Source organism: Cygnus atratus, chromosome Z, assembly GCF_013377495.2.
Source record: "Cygnus atratus isolate AKBS03 ecotype Queensland, Australia chromosome Z, CAtr_DNAZoo_HiC_assembly, whole genome shotgun sequence".
NCBI classification, from domain to species: Eukaryota; Metazoa; Chordata; class Aves; order Anseriformes; family Anatidae; genus Cygnus; species Cygnus atratus.
The window spans coordinates 49,727,551-49,748,632 of NC_066396.1; the positions used below are offsets into that span (position 1 = coordinate 49,727,551).

The following is a 21,082-nucleotide window of genomic DNA, read 5'->3' on the forward strand; positions in this document are numbered from 1 at the left end:
TAACTTTTCAATCTGGAATATTAAAAGGGTTCCTACATGAAGTTAAAACATATACACTATAAGACAAATTACTGTGATAATTAGCTTGTGATTTCCTTTTGTTTTGTTTTGTTTTTTTTTTTCCCCAACACAAAATAAATACACACTGAATAATAACACTGATTCTTTTGTACTTATTTGGGAATGCCTTTTTCTGATGGACATAGGAGTTTTGCCTGTAATAAATGAAAGCTGTAGCTCAAAGCACACATGTTCTAAATGTTACTAAATACAGTGTTAAAATTCTTTATTTGTAGTAAATCCCTCTAGATTTTAAAGTCCCTTTAAGACAGAATTTTAAATACCTCATGTAAGTTGAGACTAAATACAGAAAATAATATAAAATCAGTACAAAAATGTAACTAGAGATGAAGCAGTATAATCTGCAGAAAATTACATTTTTACAGAAGGGATACAGTTACACAATAAATTCCCCAAAACTATGGGTGGTATTGTGGCATATTACAGGACCACTTACTGAGGTCAAGACAAATTCAGCAGCTAAGCATGTACTTGACACTGCTGGGATTTCAACATATGTTAAGAACAATCACAGCATGTGTCCTACATAAGAAAGAGCACAACTGAATGCATCTGAACTGGAATGTGCAACAAGAATTATACATGGCTCTGAATAGATGTAATAATTAATATTAAAATGTTAAAAAATCACTAACCTCAGTGTTATTTTACACTAGCTACACTATCTGAAAATGTTGATTTATTTATTAACTGAGCTATGATTACATCTTTAATACTATCTCAACTATCCTGCACTCATTTTTAATTTTTAACTATTAAAGACAACTACGAATACCAACACTATCAACAAATACACAAAATTATCCTGAATATCAAATGAGTAACATGTTAAGAGTGTTTCATTTTCAAAAATTGTTATTCCTATCTAAAATTTACAAACAGATTTAACTGAAGACTTTCGAAGCTGGAGATGAATATAAAAATAAAACTTCTAGTCTATCAAAACATTCAAAACCCTACTACTTCTTAGTCACAGATCACCAAGACATAATTAGTAAGAAAGCCCTAAGTGATTTCTGTAGCATAATCTGAAAAACAAAAAGCTGATCTTCCAATCCCCCCATGACAGAGAGGGTGGAACTAGATGGTCTTTAAGGTCCCTTTCAGCCCAAATCATTCTATCATTCTATGAAACAAAACAGAAAAGATTTTTTTTTCTTCACTTTTGACTCTCTAAATGCATTGGCTAACTACTTCAAATTAAAATAAAGTACAATAAGGAAGAAGGAATTGCCTGAAGCGATTAGTCCTTGATCAATTGTTTAAGGAAGAAAAGACTTGTTTTTTAAGAATTCTCAGTGGTTAGTAATTAAAAGTAAGCTTTGTGATTATGAAATTGCCATCAAGAGTCCATTCAGAGAGATTTATTCTGTGTTACCCTACTACTGTTCAGATTAATTAAGCTTTAAACACTTAGAATAAAACACTGGAAAATAAAACAGTCTAATGCGTTGTAACTGAGTTATTTTGTGTCTGAGTTACAACACAGTTTGAAAACAGATTCAGTTGTCTTGGTGTGAAAACCTAGGTCTCGTCTCACAGGAGTGATGCCATTTAGTCCAACTCAGTAAAACAAAATGCATGGTAAGGCAGGATTGCATCTTTGAACTTTGATGGAAGCAAGAAATGTAATCAATTTTAAGACTTTCATTATAATTAGAAGAGAAATAAAATTGTTGTTTGCAATAGCGAAAGTATGTATTTGATTACATAGCAAATGTATTTTCCTACTTTCCTCTGCTCTCCCAAAAAACTGTGCTGAGAATGCAATAATTCATTTGATGTTTTATGACACATTAGGCAGACAAATCTGGGGAAAGGCCAGGAGGAATTGTACTTTTTTTCCTCCCACATTTATTTGGAACTACCATCTAATTAGCTTCTGCTTTGTTGTACTTTAAGATATGTAACTCTCACCGAACCAGAGTTTTATTCTGAAGACCGCAGAATTCAAAGTTTCTCTGATCATTTAAAAAAACTCTTGCATATTAAAGACATTTGTAAACCAGACATACTGTATTACCATATAGAAATATCTTCCTAGGAAACTTTTGTACTTCTGTATTTCTACATAGTTCAAATTATACTAAATAAAACATTGTAGAAGTATCATAGGAAAAATCATTGTTCAAAAGCCACAAGTAAACACTGTAGTTACTCAGGCAGCTACTGGGCACACATCTGAGTGATAGAAACAAAAGATCACAAAGTGAGATTAGGTGAGGTCTTTTCTATAACTAGCTTCTCTGCAAAAGTACTTGGTTCTCCTGCTCTCACTATATGAAGTGTTGCTTTATATACAGGTCAGTGAACTTATGATCTTGCTGTAAAGAAGAATGTTGTATGAATGTAAAATAGTATGTATTGTAAAAGGTTGTATCAATGGCCTTACACAGATGAAATTGCCATAGGAAGTTTCTTGTAGATTAGACGGTGCACTGAGTTCTTTGAATGCCAACAATCCTACCGACAAAAATTATGTTTCATTTACATAGGATAAGTTTAGAGGATCGTCTGCTCAAGATGGCTTTTGTATTTTAGGGTAAACCAACCAACATACAGGGCAAAAACTCAAAGTTTAAAGAACTCCTGTTTTTGCAATAACATAAGGATACACACATCTTACAAGCTTATCTTTTGAACCTCCAGCTGATTTCATTTCTTCATTCTCTGTGCAAGATAGACAGGACCCTCCTGCCATCCCACTACTATTTTTTGGGCAGGACCTATACATAGGACATACACTTTGTCCTTTGGAGATTCTACTCTGCTCCTGGCTACTCTGTTACTTTAACCTTTATCAGTCTTGCGGAGAAACCCAAAAATGCACATCAAAGTTACAACATACTGTAAACAACAGGCCTCAAGGCTTATAGATTACTCTTTGACATTGATGAACCAGAAATTTCCTTTGCCTCCTGCAAGTGTAAGCAACTGAACAACCTATTGTGTAGATCTGCAACTGCCTTAAATACCTTTCTTGATTATGATGATTTCTTGTTTTTTTTTTTTTTTTTTTTTTTTTGATGATGATTACATGATTATATTGTTAGCATCTTCTAGAAAACCAGACACAGGCTGCAGGATCCAGTTCTGACTGTGGAGAGAATATAGGAGAGGGGGAACAGACATTCTGTTGTTTCTTTATCCCAGTTAAACCAAATGCAGTCACTGAAAACAAGGTGGTAACATCTCTTCCCTCCTTTCCTTTTCTCTTCCTCCAGAGGACTAGAGTCTACTAATCCCAAATGCAAGTCATAGACCCAACTACACAGGGTTTCAGAGAGACAAAAAGATTGTCTCTGCCTAAACAGCTCAAGTGGTAAGGGTTCCTGTTCTGCAGAATGCAGAGACTTGAATTAGCTTTAAATTAGCAACATCGAGTACCCACAGTAACCCAGCCACGGTGGCATATGTATGGCTTAGCATGAGAAAACTCTTGATTCTCAGCCAACTGCTACCACTTCCCCAGCTAATTAGATTAAAGGTAGCTATGCAAGGTTACACAAACTAATTTTTTGGCTAAAACACGAGACGACAGATGGATAAGAATGAGGAAGCACGGGAAAACAGACTCTTAAAATATACTTTCACAGTGCTGCTGCCCATATTCTGCAATGCTTCTCTGGCTGCTTGTTTGGTGGTAATGGGCCCTAAGCAGTCAACTTCAATCTATTCAGCATTAGCCTCCATTGGACAATGATAGCCCACCTAATTCCCTATTTCTGTTGTATCTCTTAATGAGTAGGGCTGGACTAAGTGTTTGTCCCTGGGGACAAATACTGGAGAAAAAGCCCAAATACTTTGTATTACAGATCTACAGCTTTCACATTACAAAAGGAAAGTAAATAAATCTATCTTTGGCATTTTGCTAAGTTGGATGGAAGACATATTCTTTCACTTCATTTTGTTTTGTGGTCTTTATTGTGTAGATGTTTGTCTGATTCCTTACCAGTCATTATTTGTATCCATTCTATTTAGAACCTTTATGACAGAATGGAGACCCGATGGCGCCTACATTTTCTGCTATTGTTTTTATCTCTGCAACACTAGATGTTACCAAAGTTAGAAATTTATAATATAGTGTAGTTGTACCATCCCCCTCAAACAATCTGAAAAGAGTTTTAAGGGAGTTCTGTTTAGAGATTGCAATATCAGGATTTTATTAGAAAACCCTTTCTAGTAAAATTTTAAGATTGAAATACATTTTGGGGAAATAATATTCTTATAGCTGATGTTTTAACTGAAAATGACATATGAAAATACAGGATCAAATGGTATGCAATCAGGTTTTTAAAATAAAACTTTTTTTTTTTTTAGCAAACCCTGCTCTTTTATGATATCATAAAATAAAAAAAATAAAAAAAAAATTCTCTAAACAGTACTTAACTACCTTCTCCTCAGACAACCACAATCTATCAGAACATTGCACTTACTCTCCTCTGAGATCAAAGAAATGCTGTAAACTCTATCTTTTGTAAAGCATCAGAAAAGTTCCATTTACTATTCCTGAGACATCCTATTACTTGGGAATTTCAAAAAGGACTAAGATTATAAGCAAATTGTATCAATTTCAAAGGAAGCTTGTTTGTTCAAAACTATATAGGTGTGTCAACTGGAGACGTATTTTTTTTTTAAAAAAAAAGAAGCCTCACCCTGTTGCATTAAGAATATAATATTGGACCAATCAACTGATGTCACTCTACTCAAGGCAAAAGCTGTCTCTAAAATGATTCATATTTCTGACATATTAAGTAAAATGGAACTCAGCTTAAACATGCTGAGAAAATTACTGACCTTCCCTTCACTGAGTCTTTTTTTTTTTTTAACTGAGTGTAGTAAAAGGCTTAGGCTAACTAAATCTGGAATTACTATTTTTTGTTATTGTTGCTGTTGTTGTTTTCCATTTTGTTGCAATCAGTGTTACTAGGAAATTTTACTAGCTATCATAAATCTTTCAAAACTTTAACTATGGTCACAACATTTTACACAGCACATGTGCAGTACACCTGTGGACTTTTGACAAGGGATAAACGAAGCCATTACCTGAAAAATCAGATAGCATACTGCCTGGGAAAAATAAAAGGATTCAGGTGCTTAGTGTCTGATAGCTGGAATGGTATATCTTCAACAAAGACTCAGGAAAAAAAAAACAGTCAAAACATCAATTAATATTCACTATATGATAATACAACTAAAGCAATGGCTTTAGTAATGGTAAATAATAAAGCAAGTAGTGGAATAGAAGAATTTATAGTAAATAGAAGAATAAATAGTAAATAATAGAATAGAAGAATATAGTAAATAGTAAAGCGAATAATAGAATAGAAGAATTTTTGTCTACAAATTATTTTCAAGTTCTCCACATTCTCTGAGGATAAATTTACTTTGAGCATTACAACTTGGGGTGATGTGGTTGTGCATCAACGTTTGGTACTTTCTTAAAAGCTGCATCATAGGCACTAGAAATACAGACAATGCAATGAACATGAAGGCCATTCTGGGTTCCCATTCTGATTCTCTCACCAGGTAACTCATTACCTTGTGCAGGTCATTCAGCCTGTCAGTATTGCCAGCTATAGCAATTACACTCATTCCTAGCCTTTTGAAAACCACTTCATGATGACACTGTTAGGAGAACAGTGTCACCCATCCCTGAACACTTCCAAGGCATGAGCAAGCTCTTATGCACCCCACTAGACCCTATCCACCAATCTAAACCTACAGCTTTGATGCAAATGCAGAGCTGCATGGAAGCGCCAAACAAAACTTTGCAGCTAGTTAAGTACACTAACACAATTTCGATGGAACAAAATTGTGTGTTTGTGCTAATGTGTGCTGACTCATTTTGCTGGCACAAGGAAGGACTGGAAAAGGAAGCAGGCAGTGAGCAGCCTCCTGGGCAAGCCCAGGAAGAAGACAGACTCCTTTAGAAACAATCATTTTTGCAGTTCTTACCACTTAACAAAACTCCAAGTTGATGACAACAGAAGACAAGCATCATTTTACAATCTGTCCTTGCCTGCAACATTTCACTGTTATATCTAGCTCACTGTTTCTACACAAGACATTAGCTAACAGCTAACAACAAATATAGTGCAAACAATGTCTAAGAGACTCAAAATCTTAACTGCTGGAGTAGAAAGGTAGATAAAAGAAGAGAAATTCAAATGTGCATGTACTTGCTTCAACAAATAGTCCTCTTGTATTTGTTTGTTGGCCTAATCCTTGAAGGGAGTGAGAAAAGATATGTTGATTTCCATCTGCTGGTACTGAGATTTTTGCAATGATCCACTAACAAACCGCCTTCTGAATCATTGCTCATTTCAATTAGTTAAATGTGATAATACCAGAAGATGCATGCACAAGAACAATACAGCATGTACTAGCCCCCAGTTTACACTTCGTGCTGATTCTTGCCGATTCTTAATTTCTTGAAAGCTGACAACTTAATGAATTTCTGAAAAACATAAAAATAATTGAGACATCTAAACTCAGAATTTTACCTATCTGCAGTAAAAGAAATTTAAAAATTTGAAAGAGTAAGGAAATTAGAAGACTCCAAGTCAAATTTAAAAGATAGCTCCCTCTGACTAACAGCCTGTTTGGAGGACAGTGATGCCATGATCCCCTAAACAAGCTGTCTTTTGGAGACAGAGAATCTTTGCCACTTTTAGGTCTAAATTATTTTTCCCATTAGCTATTGTAAATTTAATTTGTATACAAATATCTTCATATCCATCCCATCATCCCCTTGCACTACCCCCCTGTCGTCCCCGCCCCAAGAAATTAATAAATAAATAAAAACCCCATGTTTATTTTAGTCGTAGTCCCTAAAGACTGAACAGTAAAGCAGGATCTGAAACCTCTCTTTAAGTTATGAAGAGCTGTGAGAATCAGTGGTGGAATAACAGGATCTCCTTTCTGTGGAAGCATTGGAGACAGGGAGTGCACACACGAACAGAACAGCAGGGAACAAAAAAACAACCAACCAACCAAAAAAAAAAAAAAAAAGAGTGCTGCAGCCAAAGAACGATGGGAAGCTCAAAAACATTTTGGTCTAGTCCATTTTGATGCCAAAGCAACTGCCTTGTGATTCTCCACCCAGAAGGAATTTCACAGAAGCTGGGACAATTGACAATGATGAAATTGGAATAGCTCGTCTGAAATCAGTGGTCCTGTGTTGACTGATAATGTACTACATGAGAATCTAGCTTATTGTTTTATAGAAATAAGAGGTTAGTCAAGGAAGGAAGGAATTGGAGTTATTCTGGATTTACAGCGTAAGCTAGCCCCAAAACTCCCCTGGCCACAGGACAGTTTTCCTAACACTTCTAGCAATAGCACAATACTTAATAAAACTCTGAAAAAGTATAAAATAAAAAATATTCTAATTTTGAAACTTCAATATATTTTGGGAAATTGAATAAAATTCTGACCTAGTTCTCATATTTCTGTTTTATATTTCTGTCTATTTTTCAAAACTATCAGTGTTAACATATTTTGTGTTTGACCCCCAAGCTAGCCACAACTTTGCTTACTGATTAAGAATGTAAAATCTTACAAACATTCCAAAACACATTTTCTAACGTTATGGGGAAAAAAAATCTTGATATTTTTCCACCTGAAATGGCTTTCTGCAGGAATATTTGGAAGATTGGCACCATGGATTTTGTTTCCAAATAAAGAATAATATTATATGTTTCAAGTTTTTGACACATTTTTGATTTTTTTTTCTGGTCAACAGAGTTCTTGATTAATGTTAACTATAAGACATTAAGTCACTGTTATTCTAATAAGCAACGAAAAAGTATTAACTGAAGAGTTCTGAAGCTCTGAACTTTGAGTACAGCGAGACAGAAAGCACTAGACAAATGTATTTGCCACCTAAAAACATAAATTTGTCTATATAATAGAATATTGGCACTCACTCTGTCTGGCTTACGTGGATACTCATATCCACACTGAAAAATGTGTCTTGGAATTTACTGAATAAACAATAAATCCAGTATTTTTTTGTTTAGTACCCATCACTGGGAATAACTACAACAACCCTTTCCAATAATGACATCTGTCCTGTAATGTTCCTTTCTCCTGAATTTCACTTCTGGACTGGGTAATGTGCTACAAGGAATACCTTGAGTGCCTCATGTACGTTCAGTTATGCTAACATTCCAACAGAATTGCCCTACTATTCTTTTTATGGTAGATAGGAGTTTGTATTTTGGTGTATGCTTTTGTTTATTTTCTTTCTCTCTCTTCCTTTCTTTCTCTGGCAAGCTCTGGAAAGCTAGGAATTGTATGGTTGATACTATATTAGCATTTTTTGTCTACTTCCTTCGGCAAATTCTGTAATTTACAGCATGTTAAACATCCCTGGAATTTGATATCTCCTTTTGCCTATAAAGATGTTATATGAAGATCTACAGTAAGATCAAACAGCTCTTGCTTACCTTTCAATTAACTTTTACTGATGATCTAATCTAAGACTAAAACTCAACATCTGAGTTTTCAGAAGTTAGTGAAAGCAAAAGCAAAATATGTCAAACTGAAACCACAGTCTACATGTACTCTTAATGGTTTTACATGGTTACATGGGACGGGGCAACCCTGGCTACACGTACAGACTGGGCGACAAGATGCTGGAGAGCAGCCCCACAGAGAGGGATCTGGGGGTTGTGGTTGATAGCCAGCTGAATATGAGCTAGCAGTGTGCCCTGGCAGCCAGGAGGGCCAACCGTATCCTGGGGTGCATCAAGCACGGCATTGCTAGTCGGTCAAGGGAAGTGATTGTTCCACTCCACTATGCGCTGGTGTGGCCTCACCTCGAGTACTGTGTGCAGTTCTGGGCACCACAGTACAAAAAGGACGTAAAACTGTTGGAGAGTGTCCAGAAGAGGACTACAAAGATAATGAAGGGCCTAGAGGGGAAGACGTATGAGGAATGGCTGAGGTCACTTGGCCTGTTCAGCCTGGAAAAGAGGAGGCTGAGGGGAGACCTCATCGCAGTCTACAGCTTCCTCACGAGGGGGAATGGAGGGGCAGGCGTCGATCTATTCTCTTTAGACACCAGTGATAGGACCCGCGGGAATGGTGTGAAGCTGAGGCAGGGGAGGTATAGGCTAGACATCAGGAAGAGGTTCTTCACTGAGAGGGTTGTCGCACACTGGAACAAGCTCCCCAGTGAAGTGGTCACTGCACCAAGCCTGTTGGAGTTTAAGAAGCATCTGGACTGTGCACTTAGTCACATGGTCTGAATTTTTGGGTAGACCTGTGTGGTGCCAGGAGTTGGACTCGATGATCCTTATGGGTCCCTTCCAACTCAGGAGATTCCATGATTCTATACATATAAAGCAGCAATACTAAAAATATTGATGTAAAAAAAAATATATATATATGCATATATATATATAAATATATATATGTACATATATATACATATATATATGTGTGTGTGTATATATATATATATATGTATATGTAGAGAGAGAGTAAAACAACTTAAATCTTGTCTTCAAGAGAAACACACGATGTTCTCCCTAGGTTTTGAACACTTTTCCTTAGATCACGTCATGGCTGATGTGAGTTTCAAAAAGACATCGTTTTAAAAATAAGCATGAACCTACAGTACTGTAAATGTCCATGGAAGAAATGATAACATTTAATTTATGGAAAGGTGGCATTTCAAAACAGTATTTTCACTAATGGAAAACTTATGGTTATTTATGCAATAACTGTTTCAATAAATGAAGGACCTTAGCTGTTGCTGCGCTACTTAAGTTACACAGGAAGAACTACACATATGTAGTTACACATGAAGAACTACACATACTTCAATGCCAGAAAACTCCAAGCACCATCCACAGTAGGGAAGTCCAGAACAGCCATCCATTAAGTGCTACATAATATAGCCAAGGTCTCCAATCCATTTTGCTTATCACTATATTAAGACTATGAACTCTTAACTTTCTGTATACTGATGTACAGCCTCACTTGTAAGGTCTGCCAAGCTTCTTCATCACAGAAATGTGAACCACTGATACTTCAGTCTGTTCATGTTAATCTGTTCTACAGTTTTGGGAACAAATGGTCATTCTATTCCCTTCAAGGTTCAACTAAAGAGGAAATATTTTTCAACAAAAATCCTTTGAATGCATTCATTTAATCTGACTTACATACAATACAACTACTCCAGATTTGATCTGCAACTTATATAAGCACAAGATGCTGAAGACTTTTTTTGTCAGATCATTTCTTTCAGACAGATAAAAACTTTTTTCCACTTCCAAGACAAAAAGAAGTGACCTATGTGCAACAAACACACATAAAAAATTCACCTAAGACAAAAAAAAAAAAAAAGGCATCAATATGTGGAAGAACACTATGCATTTTTGATCACTAACATTCCATTCTTCATTTAGATTTTTTTTTTTAATTGATAGCCACCTCACAGATACCCTTGCATAGACTTGGGATGATACAATAATAGAAAAAAAAATACCAAGAACTATGGTTCATGTGATTCCTCTAACAATTTTTGTTACTGATATAAACCAGGCCAAAATAAATAAATAAATAAAAATCTGCTTCTCCCTTACCTGTGATGAACCACAAGCATGAAAATAGTTAAGAGTCCATTACTGCTGTCTGTAACATCCTAATCTTACCAAAACAATTTAGGTTCTGAATACCTGTATTTATATATGGAACTGTTATAGGCTCCTATTAGCCAAAAGAAATTCTAGCATCAGAAACATGCCATGACATCTTTCATTTAGTGTTTTTACCCAGAACTAAGTCTGAACTGAGCAACTATTGCCTTTTCCAACAGACCTTCATACTGAAGAACCCCAAAAGGGTGTGAAGGGGAATGAATTTTTACAGAAAACCTCAATGTAACTAGCACTCACTTTAATTGTAGATACCAGATGACTTGCACAACAGTACACATCCTGTAAGTTTCTGAACAGTTATATGCTTCATAAACACTGTATTACTCTATTATATTATATTCTTACAGTAAAAAAAAAAAAAGACGTATTCTTATCGAAGATAAATCCACAGCAGTAAAAAAAATATACCTGCTTTAACTTGCTATTCTTAATTAAGAATACTAAAACAATTTGCTATTAAACTGTATGAGAATTTTTAAAAAAAGAAATAAAGAGTGTATTAAAGAAATGAGATAGAAATATCATACTTTAACACTCTATTTAGTTAAAAGGATATACAACAAAGTATTGTATATCTAAATATCTGGATACCTGTATATATCTAATAAAGTATTATTGGTATTTTAGACATCTGTATTTTAGCTAGTTACAGCTACCTATTGCAGATGCTGCTGTCACATTGTAGTTTCACGTATCTATTTATGTAACACTCACTTTATGAAGTGGTCTATACACACAGCCTCTTACGTTTATTTACTTACCAACAGTATCACATGGTTCGTCTTTATGTACACAGAAATCCTTCCTAGAATTGGGGGTGGAAAAAAGAAAAATGTTAAGCAAGCCAAGCTGTCAGACTCACAATGACTGTGTGACCTATTTACAAATACTTTATGTGGCTCGAAGAATAAATACAGAACATCATTATCTCAACAAAGAGAATGGGGAAGCAAAGGCCACGATTACCCAAAACTTCCGGATATTCTCAGAAGAGATTTAAGAGTAGTCAGGTGACAAAACAATGTACCATATATTTATATTGCATTGTACATAATTTTGCCTTTTCTTAACCATTTCAACCTTTTGAAATGTAACAAGTCTAAAGTTAGTCTTCAGAAATTTGCAGAAGTTATCTTTAATTTGAAATAAAAATATCTGTGATACTTAACACCATATCCAAAAGCAGCATTGTAATCCAGCATTTAGATCAAAAAATAGAGTAAAATTGTGCTCCAAAGTCAATGGTTAACAAGACTAAAAGAAAACATGGTGTAAGTGCATGTTGGACAAGTATTTCTGGTGGGGCATCCATTCTAACAGTGCTCAATTTCAAATTAACTCACTGGGAAATGACTATCACCAACACAACTTTCAGTCTAGCCACAGCTCTATAAATGAGACCACTTAATTGCATTAAGTGGAGTAAATACTTGTACTGGGTGTGACTGGGATGGAGTTAACTTTCCCTGCAGCAGCCCATACAGTGCTGTGCTCTGCACTTGTAGCTAGAACAGCAGTGGTATCACACCAGTGTTGTGTCTATTGCTGAGCAATACTGGCACTGCATCAGGACTCCCTCTAACCCTCCCAGAGCCAGCAGGCTGGGGGTGGGCAATAGGTGAGGAAGGAACATCACCACGGCAGCTGACCTAAACCAACCACAGGGATATTCCATACCATATGATGTCACACTCAGCAATAAACAGTGGAAAAAGGAAGGAAAGGGAAGGCATGGGCTCTTGTTCTTAAAATGTCTGTCCTTCTAAACAACAGCTATGTGTGTGTAGTGGGTTTACGTGGCAAGGTTTTGGTAGCAGGGGACCATAGGGGTGGCTTCTGTGAGAAGAATCTAGAAGCTGCCCCATGTTCAATAAGGGCCCCACTGCTGACCAGAGCCAAGCCAATAAGCGATGTTGTTTGCGCCTCTGTGAGAGAATATTTAAGAAAGGGAAAACAAAAAACCTACTGCCACACAGCAGCTGGGGGAGAGAGAGGAGTAAGAAACAGCCTTGCAGGTGCCAAGGTCAGTGAAGAAGGAGGGGGAGAGGTGCTCCAGGCGCTGGAGCAGAAGTCCCCTGCAGCCTGTGGTGAGGACCATGGTGAAGCAGGCTGTCCCCCTGCAGCCCATAGAGAACCATGGTGGAGCAGGGTTCCACGCTGCAGCCTGTGGAGGAGACCACTGTGGAGCAGGTGGACCTTCAATGATGGACTCTGCAGCCTGTGGACCCACCAGAGCAGATTCCGGGCTGGAGCTGTAGCCTGTGGAGAGGAGACCATGCAGGAGCAGGTGACCTGGCAGGAGCTGCTGCCCATGGGAGATCCAGGTTGGAGCAGTTTGCTCCTGATGGATGGACCCCGTGGTACGGACCCATATCTGCAGGATCAATTTGGCAAGGACTGCATCCTGTGGGAGGGACCCCATGGCACAGGGGATGAGAGTGACCGTGAGGGTGCAGTGGACACAAAGTGCTATAGACTGACCACAACCCCCATTCCTCCGTTCCACTGTGCCGCTCGGGGGGAAGAGGGGGAAGAGAGTGGATGGGGGGAAGGCGTTTTTGATTTCTTTCCTTTGTTTCTCACTTCTCTAGCTTGTTAATAATAGGCAATAAATCTTACTCTGAGTCTGTTTTGGCCATCACAATAATTACTGTGCAATCTCCCCATCCTTATCTCAACCCTTGAGCCCTTTGGATCGTATTTTCTCCCCCTTCCTGTTTGAGGAGGCGGATTGAGAGAGTGGCTGTGGTGGAACTTGTCTGCCTGCCTGAGTAAAACCACCACAACGTGTTGAGGCCCAGCTTCAAGGATGTACTCAAGCACTGCTTGTTGGTGGGAAGTAGAGAGTAATTTCTTTCCTCTGCACTTCCACATGGCCTTTGCTTGGTTTTATTTTAATTTTTTGTGTGTGTGTGTGTGTTTTTTTTTCCCTTTCCCTTTTTCCCCTTTCACTTTTCCCTTTAGATAATTTTTTTCAGTTATTAATAATTCTCCCTTAATAATTATTTTTCCTTTAATTAAATTATCCTTATCTCAAGCCATGAGTTGTTTCTTTCCTTTTCTTCATCACCTCCTTTTCTGAGGAGCTGGAGTGAGAGAATGGTTGTAGTGGAGTTCAGCTGCCTAGCAAGATAAAACCACCACAATACTTTACCCCTGCTTTAAACAACATCTGCCTGGAAATCATTTTCACACTTATTTTACCTGTTCTCAGAGACAAATAATGAAATCATCAAAAAAGCAAAGGCAGAGTTTCTTTTTAATGGAATTTGAGGTATACATGAGAAAAAAAAAACACACACAACACATATAACATCTAAGAAAAATATTGCCTACTTACCTGAACTTTATTGACATGTACTCAAATAAAGAACATTCTGTCCTTATGCTGTACCACAGAGTAATGGTCTCAATTTTTACATAGGCCATATGGGCCAGAGATACCTCATTTCATATTCTGTCTATGAAGCTACAAAGATACAGATGTACATATAGACAGACATAAAGATATATATAAACACACATATGCACTTACAGACATATATCTATGTATTTATTATTAGTGGCCATATCTATCAGCGGAAATTAACTGATAGATATGGCCACTAATAATAAACACACATATGCACTTACAGACTTATATCTATGTATTTATTATTAGTGGCCATATCTATCAGTGGAAATTAACTGATACCTGAGATATACTGGAAGGAAGTAATCAACATAGAAATTTTCTGTTTCCAATAATGCTTAAGTTATTAAATAGTTTTGCATGAATAATCATATTTGCTTTTTTATACCTAGAAAGCTCCAAGCGTCCATTTCATGCATATATACTGCCTATAGTATAGTCAGGTAACACATTGTTAAGTGGATATGTTACATCTTTTAATAAGTGCAGCTGTTAAAGGCTCTAAAAGAAAAAAGTAAGTTGGAAGTCAGTTAAGTAATCACATTAATATGGATTAGACTCAACCCCAAATTCTACTTTTTTTATAGAACAAGATCTAATAATGAAAGATAGTTCTCTTTCAAAAATGTCTGACACATTCAAAAATGTGCGTTTATTTTCTAGTAACTAAATGTTTGTTAGCATTGTTTGCTAGGAATTATTTGGTGCTTGAGATGAGAGAGTAGACTAGTGATACTTATCATTTTTACAAATGCAACTATTCAAAGAGCTTTTTGTTTGTTTGTTTCCCACAGACTATTCCCACATAGTGATTTAGACTGAAAAGCAATCTCAAGAGGCTGGCAGATTTCTGACACTTGTTAAAGGCCACACAGCCAGAGACATGGGGTTATAGCTGTTGATTCTCCAGTCACCATTGCCAGATAATTACTAAGTAGTAAAGCAAAACAACACTGCTAGAAACAAATCTTCTGACTAAAGTGATAAAGTAACTCTGGGAATCCATTTAGATGAGCTTTGGAAATCCAGGCAAAAGTGGTGAACAAGAAACTATAATCAGATACAGAAGGAAGTTCTTTAGTTTTTCAAACCTGCAACAAATTGCATTAATGCACTGGGTTGTAACACAATTCTTTGTTTTGTGCTATGTGACGCAAGGGACTTACTGTATTGTTAAGCAACATGACAGAATGATTAGAAATATGGTACTTGCTGTTAAGCAAGAGAACATGTATAAAGACAATCTAAGACATACATGGTATTCCACGCATAGCCATACAACTACCATAAATATTAACTGATGTAATAACAAGTTTTTTTTTTAATAAAAAAAAAAGCATACCTTCAAATTTAACAGAAGATTATTGCCAATATTCAAGAGGCTTTTGCTTATGTAATAGCTTTGTTCTCAGATACTTACTGAGCTGTTTTTGTTTTGTTTTTCCATCTTGGCTGACTATGGTTAAGCTATGCATACAGAGTTTCATTATGGGACTTGGGGGAAACAGTTCTGCTATGATTTGGCAAGAGGAAAGTACAATAAATGCTTCTTAGTTCCTTTTTTACACTGAAAGAATGCAATACCTCCTTTTATTTCCAAGTACATGAATGTATTATACACACTTAAGACTAGGTTCCTTAGCAAAGATTTAGGGCTCTAGCTATACCTACAAATGACTCTTACAGAAATTGTTCTCTAATTCCTCAAAAGTAATTTACATATTCCATCACATTCCATCAACTACCTTCCAGTATGTATACATTTAGCATACATGTGTATATATATATATATATATATATATATATACACACACACACACCTTTATATTTTATATATATGCAATTGGCATACTGAAACTATACAACACAAAAGAGGATATGGACTCTTGGATATGGATGAGGTGGTACAAAAAAGAGCAATATAGCACAATAAAGCTCCCAGGAAAGCCATTGAGATTATTTGTTTGTTCTTTTCCTTTCTCCTCTTAGCAAAATAGGGCTAAGATAATAACATTGTCATTAATGCATACAGAAGGTTTTGGAGCACAAGTCCCTAAGTCTAACAGTGAAAGCAAAAAATTGGTTAAATCACACTGAAATCCACTCCTAGTAAGTATCCAGCACACAACCTCCATTATTCTAAATGGCTACTTTGTGTGCACATGGAAGGAAAAACAGGTCTTATTCAAGTGAGAGTAAAGAGTTTTCTTGAGATTTATGACTGATTTTCAAGTTTGATGAAGTTGGCTAATACTAGAAAAAATCTAAGCAAGAATGGTTATCTACTCTAACACATTATTTCAAGAAATTACATTTAGTTAGTGCATTCTTAACTACTTACAGAATTTAAAAAGGTCTTCAGAGAAGGTAAAGACTAATTATCCACTTTCCAAATATAAAGTATCTTGTTATATTCTGTTTTTTAAAATAAACCTTGATGTGTAGATGGGAAAAACAACAGAAGACACGAAGAAGGAAGGATAGAAAGCAGCAGAGGAAATTAGTGTTAAACAATGATTGGGAACAAAATAAGAGAGCACTGCTGGTAAAGTTTGAAAATGAAATGAGATCTGGTAGAATACAAATAGGAATGAAGACAAATCAATTTTTATAAATCAGTCATCTGAATAGCTTTTTAACAGATATAACTTTTTAACGGATATACCTTTTTAATGGATATAAATTGAACCATAGGAGGTTTCGTCACCATATGAGGAAGAACTTCTTTACAGTTTGGGTGACAGAGCACTGGAACAGGCTGCCCAAAGAGTTTGTCAAGTCTCCTTCTTTGGAGATATTCAAAACCTGCCTGGATGTGATCCTGTGTAACATGCTCTAGGTGATGCTGCTTGAGCAGGGGGGTTGGACTAGATGATCTCTGGAGCTCCCTTACAACCTCAACGATTCTGTGATTCTGTGTAATGTAGCCAAAACTGGATCCCAAAACTTGAATAGGTATGGTGATAACAAAAGGACAACATGAGAAGGAGAAGGACAACATGAGAAGGATAACATTTGAAAACAGGCAGTAAGAGTTTTCTTCAAGAGAGTGCTGTGTCAAATTTCAGTGCTTACAATTTGAAAAATATGAAAAGGTCTGGAAAGAGCTAAGAGAATCATTACATGTCTGGGAAACAAGCTTAAAAAACTCTCTTAGTTAATCTAAGAGAAAGATGAGTTGTGACTTGATCACAGCCTACAAGTATTTATATAGGGAGGAGCTTTCAAACAGCTCTTTAGCTACAAATGGTAGAAAGAGATCCCTGTTTGAAAGCTGAAATGACACAGACGAGAAATTGTTCACAATTGTTCATTCTAAAAGTAAGTAACTAAGGCAATGGTCTATTTCATAACACAGCTAATGTTCCTTTATTTTATATCTTTGTTTCAAGACTGCCTAGCTTTCTTGCTCACTGCAAAAATCAAACGTAAAAATAACTGGCTGAATTTAATCCTAGGGACTTACACTAAATAATCATAGTTTTAAAATTGAGTTTAGCTTCATGCAAGGGTACGTAACACAAGGGTACGTAAGGATGAAAGAAATTACTGAATGGAACATACGTTGCATGAATACTACAGCCCTAAAGAACGTGTTGACAGAAACAGATAAATTTATGCAGATTTTTCTCACATGTAATATTACAGGATTCATCAACTTTACAGACTCAAAAATCTTGAACTTGTAAAAAAAGAAAATAACAGCACGTGATAACTTAAAATTAGGTAGATTTTAAGAATACACAAGACCAAAATTTCCAAGTTTTAAAATCAATGTTATAAATACAGGAGAGCTTTTTGCTTTGCTTTTTGTTCTGTTTGTTTTCCTTGTTGTGTTTTTTTTTTTTTTTAAAAAAAAAAAAGCTTTGATTCTAAGATGCGCTCTTTTCATGTTTCCATATTTCTGCCTGCACCCACAATCCTATTAAAAAAAAATAATAGTAAGGATATTTTTGGTTCTAATGAACTCCCTTGATAACTGTTGTGGATGTCAAAAGAAAACACTAGACACTGTAAAAGTTTGCAAAGAAACCAGGAGAGCTTGCAGTAATGAAATTACAGTGATGGAAAAAAGAACTATGAAGACAAAATTATTTTCTCTCTCACTGTGCACTTGCAGGAACTCAGTTTTACAGAGTTGTATTTCACTGTAGTGAAATTTAATAACAAATCTCTATCCCTTTACATTTCAACAGTTTTTGACTGCCAGACCCTGCAACCTTCTGGGGTGACCTTGTCATTTAAGTTTTCAGTATTACACATATATTCGAAGGAACTGTACTTCCTCTGTGTGTTGTAACTATCAACAATGCTTAAAAAAATCTTGTTCTAGGTTTAGGGAGACTTCTGTAGTCTGCAAATAATTGAAAATGCAACAGTACTTAGTAAATCTAAGTACTGTTTATGCCATTTGCAACTTCTATAGAATGAATCACTTCTTACAGTGAAAATGCCTCAAGCATTGTTTCAATTATATATCATTCAGAGTGCAGAGACTACAGATACTGCAGACAAATATGAATAAATGGATGATGTTTGTACTGGGTCTGGCTGGAATGGAGTTGGCTTTCCCCACAGCAGCCTACATACTGCTGTGCTTTGCACTTGTACGTAGAATGCGGGTGATGTTTCACCAATGTTTTGGCTATTGCTGAGCAGCACTGGAACAGCATCAAGGCTGTCTAAGATTATCTCCAGCCCTGCCTCACCAAAGGCCAGTAGGCTGGGCATGGGCAAGAGGTGAGGAGCAGACACAGCCAGGGCAGATGAGCTAGACTGACCGAGGAGATATCCCGTAACATATGACATCATGTTCAGCAACAAAAGCTGTGGGGGGAGAAGGAGAAAGGAGAAACTTCCCAGACATAAACTGCAATATCATGCAGGGATATCATAATGCTGCAAGAAACAAGTCTGAGAAATTCCTAAAGCATGGTGAAGATAATTTTCTGTCACATTAACTTACGAAAGCAACTATGAAAGGTGCCACTCCTAGACCTATTGTTTGAGAAGAAATGTGAGATGTAAAGGAACGTGCTATGCTGGGTGATGAACCGGCTGAATGGCAGCACTCAAAGAGTAGTAGTGAATGGGACTACATCTGGCTGGTGACCAGTCACTAGCAGTATCTCCCAGGGCTCAGTTCTAGGGCCAGTTCTGTTCAACATTGTTATCAGAGATCTGGATGCAGGAGTTGAAGGCATTCCTTGCAAGTTTGCTGACAATACTGATGTGGCTCTCTGGAGGGACAAGAGGCTTGCAGAGGGATCTAGGTAGATGGGAGCATTGGGCAAACATCAACAGCATGGACTTCCACAAAGGCAAAGGTTCTGCCAGGTTCTGCACCTGGGGCAGAGTGAGTAATGCCAGACACAGGCACAGACTGGAAGAGGAGTGGCTGGAGGGAGAGCAGCTCAGCAGAAAGGGACCTGGGGGTGCTGGTGACAGCAGGCTCAGCATGAGCCAGCAGTGTGCCCTGCCAGCCAAGCATTTGGCAGAAAACTGCATTTTGGGGTGCATTAACCACAGCATAGCCAGCCAGTCTGAAGAGATCATTCGATTGCTCTATTTAGCACTGGTGCAGGTCTGGGCTCCACAATGTAGAAAGGATGTCGAGATACTTGAAAGCATCCAGGGGAGAGCAACAAAGCTGGTAAAAGGGCTGGAAGGCAGGTCCTGTGAGGAGAGGTTTGTCTTGGGTTGTCCAGTCTGGAGAAGAGGAGGCCAAGAGGCAACCTCATGGCTCTCAGCAACTCCTCGAGGAGGGGAAGGGCAGAGGGAGGTGCTGCCCTCTGGTCCCTAGGAACTGATGACAGGACTCGTGGGAATGGCACAAAGCTGTGCCACAGGAGGTTCCAAATGGACAGTAAGAAAAATGTACTTTCTGTGAGGATAGTAAATCACTGGAACAGGCTTCCCGGAGAGGTGGTTGATGCCCCATGCAAGCTGGTGTTCATTAGGATAATGCCCTTAATAATATGCTATAACTTTTAGTTAACCCTGAAGTGTTCAGGCAATTGGACTTGATGATTTAAGTCCCTTCCAACTGAACTATGCTAATTTCTGATTTTTTTTCCACAGAGAAAAATACTTTCTGGTATGCGTATCTCTAAAGTAATAGTGCTAATTTATAACTGTCAATGAGATTATTTTGCCAGAAGAGTCCCTCAAATAATTTCTGTCTTAATTCATACATACTCCTTATATCAAGCCTCCCTGATCCTTTCTAAATACACTATTCAAATGTTATTTGTCTGTCTTCCTTCTATTTTATGACACCATATTTTAAAGTTGATATTATTTCATCAGAATAAGGCAATTCAAAGGGAATCACAGGTATCATTGCAGCCTATCTGGGCAGCAGAGAAACTAAAAGTTGTTGGGAAAAACTGGTTTGGCTTTCAGTTTTGCAAAAGAAATGCAAAAATAAGTCTTGAATAGTACCTTGTTCTTGAAAGGGTTATGATGGTTCTTTGACTGTTGAATAAAAATCTCTATTATATAGACATTATGCTCTTTATAGACCGTATTAAATATTAGTTCTGCAGAATAGTGATACTGAGTACCTTATTTCTAACTCTTTTGGTTACAAGAACACTTGCTGTTCTATTGTCATGCTAGACAAAAGGGAGGTGAGGGTAAATTTTAGGCAGTCTGCCAAAGAATGTGTTAGATAATTAAAACTTTACATTTTTTACTTGAAATATACCAAGCAGTTGGTGTTCATCTTTCTAAACAAAATTATTTCTCTCAATAAAGCAGATCTGCTGTCCAAAGCTGTTTTTAAGTTATGACAAAGGAGCCTGTTCTGTGTTTGTAAAACAGAATAAGACTCTGTGAATTAACAAAACACACAAGTGTAGCCACACATGGGGTTAGCTATACCATAAACCTGATGATGTGCAGAGGGAGCCTG

General features: G+C 36.9%; 1 protein-coding gene across 1 annotated transcript in view; it reads right to left on the reverse strand.

Annotated features, from left to right (window-relative positions):
- Nucleotides 1-21,082, reverse strand: part of ADAMTS19 (ADAM metallopeptidase with thrombospondin type 1 motif 19) — a 164,945-nt gene that overhangs the window by 99,485 nt on the left and 44,378 nt on the right. Inside the window, exon 7 of the mRNA XM_035569920.1 lies at nt 11,516-11,559. Coding sequence (XP_035425813.1) covers nt 11,516-11,559 — 44 coding nt within the window. The remainder of the gene's footprint in view (nt 1-11,515; nt 11,560-21,082) is intronic.